Source organism: Lipophrys pholis (genome assembly GCF_963383615.2).
Source record: "Lipophrys pholis genome assembly, chromosome: 3".
NCBI lineage: Eukaryota > Metazoa > Chordata > Actinopteri > Blenniiformes > Blenniidae > Lipophrys > Lipophrys pholis.
Genome location: NC_137627.1, coordinates 2,175,206 through 2,185,609, shown reverse-complemented (window position 1 = coordinate 2,185,609; position 10,404 = coordinate 2,175,206). Strand labels below are relative to the sequence as shown.

Here is a 10,404-nt window from a genome sequence, read left to right as displayed (position 1 = left end):
CAAATATCTGGTTTATTGGAAATCCTGAGCAAATATTGGTGTTTTAAAGCCTGATTAAAAGAAGTGAGTTTGTTCCACATGTGAGGAGCGTAGGAAGTAACAGCTGCTTCACCTTGGTTCTTCTGACTCTGGGAACTCTCAGTAAACCTCAGGAAGTGTTTCACGTTCTACATGTAAATCTGAGCTGTATTCAGGAGACCATTCAGAGCGTTATGGAGCAGAAGTCAGATTTTGAAAGGGGATCCTTTGACACACAGCCAGTTGCAGAGATTGAAGGTGAGGTGTGATGTGCTCCACCCTCTTTGCGTTGGCGAGGACTCTGCAGCATTATGGATGAGCTGCAGCTATCTGACAGCTGAGATCTGTGAACAAACTGTACCAATAATGCAGCATAAAGAACTTTCTGTGAATTGTGTTCATGTGGTAGTGAGCTGATTTTCTTATTGTCATAATGTGATAGATGAATGGGTTAATTTGTGCCTCTTGGCTTTAAAAAAAACCCCAAACAAATAAAAAACATACATACATACAGTCTTGCATACTCTCCAGGAGATTCATGGGTGTTATGTCTTTCAAGAAGTTCTTCATATGTAAACAAAACTCCCTCATAAAATTGCTGATCTAAAGAATTGTCTTCTGTATGAAGTACTCCTATTCTATTCTATTCTATTCTATTCTATTCTATTCTATTCTATCCTATTCTATTCTATTCTATTCTATTCTATTCTATTCTGTTGTGATGATTAGAAGGTGTAACTGCAGCTCGTGGTAACGCTACGTCGACAGCGCACGACGTGGACGTGGACACGGGGGGTTGTGGGGAGGGGGGGGGGGGGGGGGTGATGCTACGTTTAAAGTCGTCCATCAAAATAACAGCATTGACATACAGAACAGCCTCCAGCCTTTAAATGTGCGCAAATAATTACCACCAAATAACTTACACGTGTTATATTAAATACAGGGTGTTAAACTATATTGCTTTCACATTGAATAAAAGCGAAATAAAGTGAGATAAATCAAACCAAGATTTTACTTTGAAGCGCCACGAGTAAAGCTGGATGCAAGGGAGCTTTTATTTTTTTTCTGTCACACGATGATGAAAACGGCATGAAAAAGCCATGAAAACGGCATAAAAAAAGCATGAAAACGGAGATAACAAGCATGCATGTCGCATGGAATGACAGCTAACAGCAGCGGCGCTTTATTCAACCTCGCAGACGAGCTTCCGGTGGACTTTATTCGCCTCCCGTGTCGGATTGGAAGCTAGCTGTCATTAGCATCCCGCTAGCAGCCACATCAGCACCCTTAATATCCATGTAAGCGCTCTGCTGCTGGATTACACGCCTCTCGGATTAGGAGATGCTGTAATTGATGTCGTGACACGAGTGTGAGTTTGTGTCTTGCAGAGATTGCATGATGGCAGACAGCATAATGAGCAAGGCTGCAACCATGGAGATCCCCATTAACAGCAATGGAGACACGGGGACTCTCGCAGAGGATGACAGCCTGGAGCAGGTCTCTCAGCTTCTCTATCATCAAAATGCACATTTTCTGTTTGTGTCTCTCTCCTTTTTTTGTTTTGTTTAACAGTGTCAGAAGAGGCACAGTGTTGCCTCGCCATGTCCAGGCCTGCAGCACTGCTCCCTGTAATCACAGCAGTGGTGGAGTGGCAGCTATGTTATAATATTATAATATCATGTATGATTCTGTTCCTCACCAGCTGTCAGTCTTAGTTTGATTTATATGCAAACTTAGATCTGGTACAGCCCAGCAAGGTCCAGAAGCTGCACCTCCAAATAGCTGTAATTTGATGGTAAGAATAATGTTGGTAGATTATGTTTCCGAGGTTATATTATCATATTTGAATTACTCTGCAGAGATTTGGGGCAACACCTACAACTTGACACTGCATTCGCTGTCTCCACTGCAAAAAAGGGACCCTAAGGAGGGTCATTCATGACACCGGTTACAGAGATCACACATTTCCACAGTCAAAAGCATTAAAATTCACTGAAGATTCACAGTTCAAACAGCCGTGTTCACCAAGTACAGGGGAAAAGGAGGGTTTTCATTCTCTCTTATTTGCTTTCTTTGCTTTGTTTTGTGTTTATTCATGTTTATGAGTATGTCATTGGTTGAAAAGAAAATCACAGGATACAAATACACTGGAGAAGGAAGGAGCAGGATTTAATACGCTTCTGTTTCTTCATGCTCATTTTTGAAAATGTTAAGTTTTCATTTTATTTGAAGAAGAAGTAAGATGTTAGAGTTATAATAAATGTTTCAGGTGCTTTGATTGTAGAGATTTAATTAAACTCGCAAAATTAAAACCTTTAACTACAACTTGCCACCCAAAAACATTTATACAAATATATACAAATATATTTCCCTAATCTTCCCTCAGCCATAGGCACTGTAATGATGATGATGACAATTACATTGGATTAAAAAAAAAAAGAATAAGTGTCGATCTGTAATCCAAAGAACGTAATATTTTACTGTAGATATAACTTGTCATGCTCTCTCCATATCCATACAGTGGAAAGTGTGCTGATCACGTGTCTTCATTTAATTTCCCTGTGTTCTTTTCATCCAACCTGCAGGATCTGCAGCAGGTGATGGTGTCTGGACCAAACCTGAATGAAACCAGCATCGTGTCAGGAGGTTACGGAGGACCAGCAGGGGGCATCATTCCAACCAGCTCCATTAAAGGTACTGCCTCTTGTTTAATCCACGTCCACAGACACAGTATGTCCTGCATATCTTGCATTAAGTGAGTCGTGCTGTGGCTTAATATTATGCAGATTTAGTTTTTTTTTCCCAGATTTCTGTGTTTTTCCACTCAAAAGAGACGACCTTGCTTTCCAGTTATTTTCCCTCATCGGTCGTTGTGCCAGAGATCTGTGGGTGTTGCCTTTCTTTAGTGATGCTCCGTTAAGAGGCGCCTCAACAGCTTTTCCTCTTTATGTGAATGTGTCACTGGAGAGCTGCTGACCTCCAGGCTCCTGCTTCATGTTACAAACATATTCCATAGGGCCGGCAGTTCGCTTCAACCCCGAGTATCTGGACAGGAGACGAGCCCCTGCACCGGCACCAGGTGGCTGTGTGCACAATGACGACCCCTCATTTGTTTTCTCGGTTAACCTTACGTGTTTGTCTGTTGTGGCCTTTTCACAAGGTTTCAGCATTGCTTGATGAGAGGGACTTTAATGCATCTTTTGCCTGTACCTGTTGGACTCACAGCTTCAGACAAGTACAAAATGTATTTGCAGAAACAGGGTTGCACTAACCTGAGATTCCAGGGCTGCCGCTTGAGATGTTGTACTGATGTCCTATTTCGTACCGTCAAATGCACTTTGGATGACGACTTCATCGTCACTTATTTCTTTGTTTTCACCCTTAAAGTCCCGTCTTTTCTGACTTCATTTATCCTGCATGACAAGCATGCACAGTGTTTGATTATCAGCTCAAAACCTTGTAAAGGTTTCCTCTCAGCTTTCTGTCTCTACTCTAACGCCACGTCTCACTGCCACATTTCACAGCACCGATTTATGTTATTCATTTTATTTTATGCCTTCTTCTTCTTCTCATTCTGTCCTCTTTATCATCGCCATGCTCATTTCAGACATTCGCATGAAATCCAGAGGCGCTAACTTGCCTAACAGTCAGTCTTGTGGCAGTCGACTTGCCCATCATGCTGAGCAGCATCCAGGTACCACCCGGCTCATCTCCATCTCATACCCACCTAATGTCCACTCCGGCTGAAGTGTTTGGCAGGTAGGATGACGTTAAATGTCTCAAACGTGCCCCCCTCTCTCTCTCTCTCGCTCTGTCTTTTTTCTCAGGGTCAACAAATCATAACACTAATTCAGCTGAAGAAGTCACTCGTGGCGTGGCTGTGGAGAAGCTGGACAGTGTGAAGAAATGGGGCATAAACACATACAAGGTAATGAGCTCTGGGTAGATCTGGTGTCGAACTCATTTTCCTCCAGGTCTCCACATATAGCGCGATTTGATCTGAAGTGTGTCGGACTGGTTGATAATTACTTTGTAATATCTAAATAACTAGAACTCCAAATCTTTCTTTTAGTGCCACAAACTGTTAATACATCATTTAACATTTAATAAACTATCTTTTTTACGACGTGACAAACCTGAAATTTGAAGAAAAGAACCAAAATTTCAACGTCGATGCCATACAGAACGTACAGATCACAGTGGATTTCTATTAAACTATTTACATCTTCAAAGGCAGAAGACATTAAAGGAGACATATCATGCTTTTAAATCCTTCCTTTTTACATATAAATCATACAGTTGTGGTCTATACAACGCGAAACTGCAATACTTGGGTCTGAATTCCTCATTATTAGAGCTCCACAGGCCCCTTTTCAACCCCTTTTCTGATGCGCTTCTGAGAGCAACTCGTTTTGGGGCGGTCTCTTCAAATGCAAATGAGACACTTCATACCCCGCCTCCTCTCCAGGTTGCAGAGGTGATACTCGGTTCAACGTCACCCTGTTCGGCCATCTTTGTAGTTTGATAGAACAGATACAATTATCTAGCGGCGGAGAAACTTTATATTCACACATTATTTACAAAATGTCAACAATGGAAGATTTGTCCATCCAGCCATACATGTTGGAGCCAGAGTCGGACCCGGCGGAGCGAGATGAAAATGACGATGATGCACCTTCAGAACAACGTCTTCATATGGATGTAACGCAATGGTGTGTTACTATATTTACACTAACTTCTCCATCCATGCCCACTACTACAATACTGCCTGTATTACAACGACTATTTAACACAGAAGTTACATTATAATCTAAAACGAGCACACAGCGCTAACATATGAAGACGGTGCAACTGCTAATGCTAACAAAACAATGACAGGGACGTCTTATCATCACACTTTTTAGCGTTATATACAGCTTACCGAAGTGCTCTGTTCGTCGTCTCCATAGATAGAAGGAACTGACCGCTCAATCAGACGAAGTCTTTCGGCAAATCCTTCTTTATACTGGCGGAGGTTGCTGAAGCAGTCGTCCTTGAAGTGATTCGCGCACACAAAAATGACCTTACCCACAGATGTGGGTACATTTCTGTGAAAAATAAAACTCAACCAGGCACTTCGAAAAGGTTCTGATGCTGGGAGACGGTGTAACGAAGCTTGTGGGTTACTACATCCAACAACCGAACATTTCGACTTATCCTCTCGTAACTTCGGTTGGACTACAAAATCGCAGCGAGAAACAAAAATGGCGGATTGCTCGAAACGTCGATGTCCTAATTTGGCAGTTCCGCTGAGAATACTGTGACGTCATTGTTCAAAAAACGTAATAGAGAATAGAAAAATCGAAACCGATCGCAAAATATGACCAAAACAGAATATAAAGATATCAACGGAGCACCTGAAGAGACTACTTTGAACTTTTCTGTACTTCTAAACACTCTAAATATACACCAAAATGCATTTAAGGGCTAAAAAAGTGGATTTAGCATGATATGTCCCCTTTAAGATTCATGTAGCTGGAACTCAAACATATAGTAGACTGGCTCATATGATCAGAATACCACAGACCCACAAGCCCAGACTCTTAACTGGGGATATTCTTACTGCGAGACGAGAGTGCGAACCACTACACCACCACAAGGGCATCTGACGAGCATAAAAAATATGATTCACCGTATTGAAATGACAACCTGAGTAACTGTGTGCCGACGTGTCCTCCGTCTGATTATCTGTTTCCACTGTGGTTCAACGCTCTGCGTCGGCCCTGCAGTGCACCAAGCAGATGTTCTCAGAGAGGTTCGGCCGAGGCTCACGGACCGTCGACCTGGAACTGGAGGCCCAGATTGACGTGTTGCGAGACACCAAGAGCAAGTACGAAAACATCCTCCGGCTGGCCACTGCCCTGACCAGCCATTTCCAAAGCATGGTGCAGACGCAGCAGGCGTTAGGAGACACCTTCACCGACCTGAGCCAGAAGTCACCAGAGCTGCAGGTAGAGATTCTATAAAGGATCGACAGAGTTTTACATGTGGCGTAGAGATGGAAGGGAAGGTGAAAGCTCTGTGTGTGTGTGTGTGTGTGTGTGTGTGCAGGATGAGTTTGGGTATAATGCAGAAACACAGAAGCTGCTGTGTAAGAATGGCGAGGCTCTGCTTGGTGCCATCAGCTTCTTCGTATCGAGCATCGACACCCTGGTCAACAAAACGATGGAGGACACACTGATGACCATCAAGCTGTATGAAAATGCACGGTAAGAATATCTTGGGGAAATAAACCTCGAGTTCCCGCGTGTGTTTGTGCAACGTCCTCATTTGTTTGATCTGTGGCTCTCAGACTTGAGTTTGACGCCTACCGCTCCGATCTGGAGGAGCTGAGTTTGGGTCCGAGGGACGCAGCCGCCGTGGTGCGCATCGACATGGCTCAGCACGACTACCAGGTCCACAGAGACAAGTACGAAAGGCTGCGCAGTGACGTCACCATCAAGCTCAAATTTCTGGAGGAGAACAAGGTGCGGTCTACATTTCACTTTTAATCCTGTGTGTTTTTGTGTTTATCCCCGACTCTCCTCCACGCTTTGCAGCCATGACATCACTCCTGAATGTGATTACACTTGCAGCGGAGCACTAATTTCACCGCCTGCAGGGTGTGGTGAGGCTTGAAACAGGGAGGGAAGTATGTTGTTCCTACTTAAAAAAAACTGTCATTAAAATCTACATTGACACAGTCGCTCTGAATGAGGAAGAAAGTCTGAACAAGCGCCAGCCTGCAGCAAAGCTTTCAAATCCGTCCCCGGCCTTCTCACACCACAGTCGTTTCTTCAATTATGCCTCAATTTTGTAGGTAAGGAGTGGATGTTGGTTTCAAACATTCACTGTTAGTATTTTTCAAGTAAGAACTTTCAGCCATTTTCTCTTTCAGATTGTACATAAGTGAGGGTTTGCTGCACATAATGATTGGATCGGTCAAAATAAGATATGTGACACATTTAAAAAACCAAAACAGAAGATGTTTTATAACAATTTGCTTCAAATTTATGAAAATTAAGACATTTAAATCTACTTCATCCATTAGTTTGCTGAGTTTAGGTTTTTAAGTCCATCATTAGTCTGGCCCAGTAGGGAAGGCAACTGCGGCTTAGTTTTATTGCACATTTCGGCTTCAGGGCCGCAACAGACGCAGACGGATGAGGAAGGCGAGGATAAACGAGGAAATATAAAAATGTAAAAGCAATAGCTTAGAAAAACAAAGGATAAAGCTAAATAGGGAAATCCATTTAAAGTGATAAGGGTACAGTCCTGCGTGAAATGAGTGATTGCTCCAAATGAAAAGCAGATTCTGCAAGTGTCCGTTGACACGGCAACGGTGCTCGGAGCCACTGAAAACACAACTTTTTGAAAATGGCTCCCGGAACGCTCCAACTTTCTGGAGTTGCTTCTTCTCCATGTCCACATAGAAGTGGAGACGTTCTCTACAGTAGTGCCATAATAACCTTTAAATTGAAATTTGTGACGCAGAGTTCATATCTATATTTTGACAAAACTACACAATTACTACTGAAAACTACTACAATCTCCACAATGTTTGTCACCCCTGATCTCCATCGTTCAGTTCACTCCTTTCGCAGGCTGTGTTCCCTTTACGCTCTCTGAGATTGACGGGCCTGTTTTGCTCTCTCTGCTTTTCGCCCTCCTCAGGTGAAGGTGATGCACAAGCAGCTGCTCCTCTTCCATAACGCCATCTCGGCTTACTTTGCTGGCAACCAGCAGCAGTTGGAACAAACTCTAATACAGTTCAATGTGAAGCTAAAGCCTCCGGGATCAGACAAGCCTTCCTGGCTGGAGGAGCAGTGATGAGCGGCCCGGCTGCTTCTCACACGTACAGTAAGAAGCTTGACGTTGTGGATAGAGGGACAAGAGAGTCATAGTGGAGGAAGGAGTTATAGGAGCAGTAGCGGCCAGAATATCATTTCTTTTTTTAATTCTATATCATTTCTTACTTCGATAGAACGATTTTGTTGCATTACAATTTTTCTTATCTTTAGTTAGCACAATCATGTCGCTTATTTATTCACATTATGTGGACACTCCCCTTGGCACTTTTGCACATGCATTCTTTTCTTTCTTTTCGTGTCTTTTTATATTTTTTTTTCCCCTGAATCTTAGGAATTACACAAATCAGACTGGAATGTCAGTGGGACAACTTTTAAAAAGTGGTGAAATGTCTCTAATGAAACATATTGACGCGTGTTCCATATTTAAGTCAAAGACATCATATACAAAACCATCCCACTGTTTTTCCACGGTGACTTTGTGGAATACCTGCACCTCCAATGGTCAGTTTACGTCAAAAGGGAAAAAATGTACAATGAATATCAACATTTTCTCAAACCTGTTATACAATCACGATTATTTGATCTTCAGTCGGTATGAATGGGGCTTCGCTGGAAGGATCTGTCTTTTGTACTCCAGAGTTTACAGATGGAAACAAGCCAGAGGGGGAAAGAAAATCACAGGAACATTGAAAAAAAATCATAAAATGTACTGTATGTTTTGCAGTAATCAAACATCGATACATATATTAGATACTTTAATACTACATGCAAGTATCTCAACTGTCATAAAGAAATCAGAATGTTGGTACACATCCAGTATTTGTTTGAAATACTTTAAACACATGGAGCCACGTGCACTTTAGGTCACAAAACAATTTCCATAGACTGAATGTACGAGTACATTTGTCCTTTTGTGTTATTTATTCAGATGTTTGTAACATGACGTATGTTACGCAGATTATTTTTAGTTATCGTCCGCTGATTGTCTTTATCTTGTTCTGCATTTCCAATAAAGTCTGCTGGATGATTTGTTGCATTAAATTGAGCCGTCGGTTGACTTGCTTCATGAGGACGATGTCCAGAGGGAACTTGACGCAGACAACATATGACGTGTGACCCGTCCGTCTTCTTCTCGTTCAACTCAAGGTTTAGACCAGGAGTGTCATCATAAGGCCCGTGGGCCAAAATTGGCCCAAAAGAGGATTTAATCCGGCCCAAATGACCAAGCAAATTGTGAAAATTTGAAAAATCATACAAACTAATATTAGTTAAAGCCTGTTGCTTCACAAAACAGGACATATACGACCTTTTTCACATATATACACTAACATCGCCATATTGGTTGAATCTCAAACCATAAATAATCATATATCACTGTAGCAAATACTGTTTCCCACGATGAGAATATATAGATCAAATACACCAAAATCAAAATGTCCATGATTTTTATCAACGTCAATGACCTACTAATTTGCATATCCAGATCTAGTGTCATAAATGTGGCCGTGGTTACGGTGGGTGACTAACAATGACTGTCAGGCCTGCTGGGGGAGCACATTGAGGAAACGCAGCGTGAAAAAGAGAAGCAACATCTAATGTTTGTTTCAAACTGAGGCTTCATCACAACCACCCAAAAAATCCATACTTCCAATAACACGTATGTCTTTAATAAAACTGATGATTACAATCTAGTTAATACTTTGGTGAACGTGTGCTTTGCCATTAAAGCTATAAGTTATTGTGACATTTTGGTCCCGCTTCCTGCTGTTTTACTGCTTCTTTTTGTAGTGTCCCCCGTGCCGTGCGTGGATTTCGTCTTGTGGACATAAACGCCATCAAAACGAATTTTTCTGAAAGCGCTTGGAAACTTTTCTGTGGTTTAACTTTTTTACTGACTGCATTGTTTGAGTTGTCAAGGCTGCAGTGACTGATCGGCGATGCTCAGGTGGGTCAAACAATCCTGTTATTGAGCAAACTTATTCATTGTATTTAATTTTTATTTTTATTAAATTTTATTGAATTTATTGAATTTAGTGAATTTATTTTGATTTTAATTTTATTTATTTTATTTATTTTATTTATTTTATTTATTTTATTTATTTTATTTATTTTATTTATTTTATTTATTTTATTTTATTTATTTATTTTATTTATTTTATTTATTTTATTTATTTTATTTATTTTATTTATTTTATTTTATTTATTTTATTTATTTTATTTTATTTTATTTTAGGTGTAATTTTATTTAGGATAACGAAATTGAATTTGAGCCTAAATATGAAATTCAGTGTATGAACCCCTGTAACACAAACTGTATATTTGGACTTATTTATTAATATTTTCAAGGCTTTCAAGTACCAACAGGGGGCAACGCAATGACAAAAACTCAGTCCTGACAATCTCCTCACTAAGAAAATCAATTGTCTTCCCCCTATCAGTCTATTTCAGGCATAGTCCACAAATCCTGTTGATGTGCTCACACACACACACACACACACACACACACAGAGAGATATCCATTAAGGCTGCCGGACTCAAAAACTTTCTCTCCTGCCTC

The 10,404-nt window shown here is 41.1% G+C and overlaps 1 protein-coding gene across 7 annotated transcripts; it reads left to right on the top strand.

Moving 5' to 3' along the window:
- The first annotated feature begins 1,036 nt into the window (after nucleotides 1-1,036).
- On the top strand, nucleotides 1,037-8,885 carry LOC308107817 (arfaptin-2-like). 7 transcript variants are annotated; one of them, XM_080460356.1, is made up of 10 exons: nucleotides 1,037-1,316; nucleotides 1,407-1,515; nucleotides 2,604-2,712; nucleotides 3,626-3,712; nucleotides 3,846-3,946; nucleotides 5,787-6,008; nucleotides 6,109-6,266; nucleotides 6,350-6,466; nucleotides 6,597-6,688; nucleotides 7,711-8,885. In XM_080460356.1, exons 2-9 carry the CDS (start codon nucleotides 1,414-1,416, stop codon nucleotides 6,673-6,675), a joined length of 975 nt encoding a protein of 324 aa, XP_080316482.1. In that variant the 5' UTR covers nucleotides 1,037-1,316; nucleotides 1,407-1,413; the 3' UTR covers nucleotides 6,676-6,688; nucleotides 7,711-8,885. The 7 variants fall into 7 exon arrangements, with proteins under 7 accessions (XP_080316482.1, XP_080316483.1, XP_080316479.1 ...); XM_080460357.1 differs by lacking the exon at nucleotides 3,626-3,712 and adding an exon at nucleotides 3,035-3,097; XM_080460352.1 differs by lacking the exon at nucleotides 6,597-6,688 and adding an exon at nucleotides 3,035-3,097 and having other exon boundaries at nucleotides 1,039-1,316; nucleotides 6,350-6,524.
- Nucleotides 8,886-10,404: the final 1,519 nt, after the last annotated feature.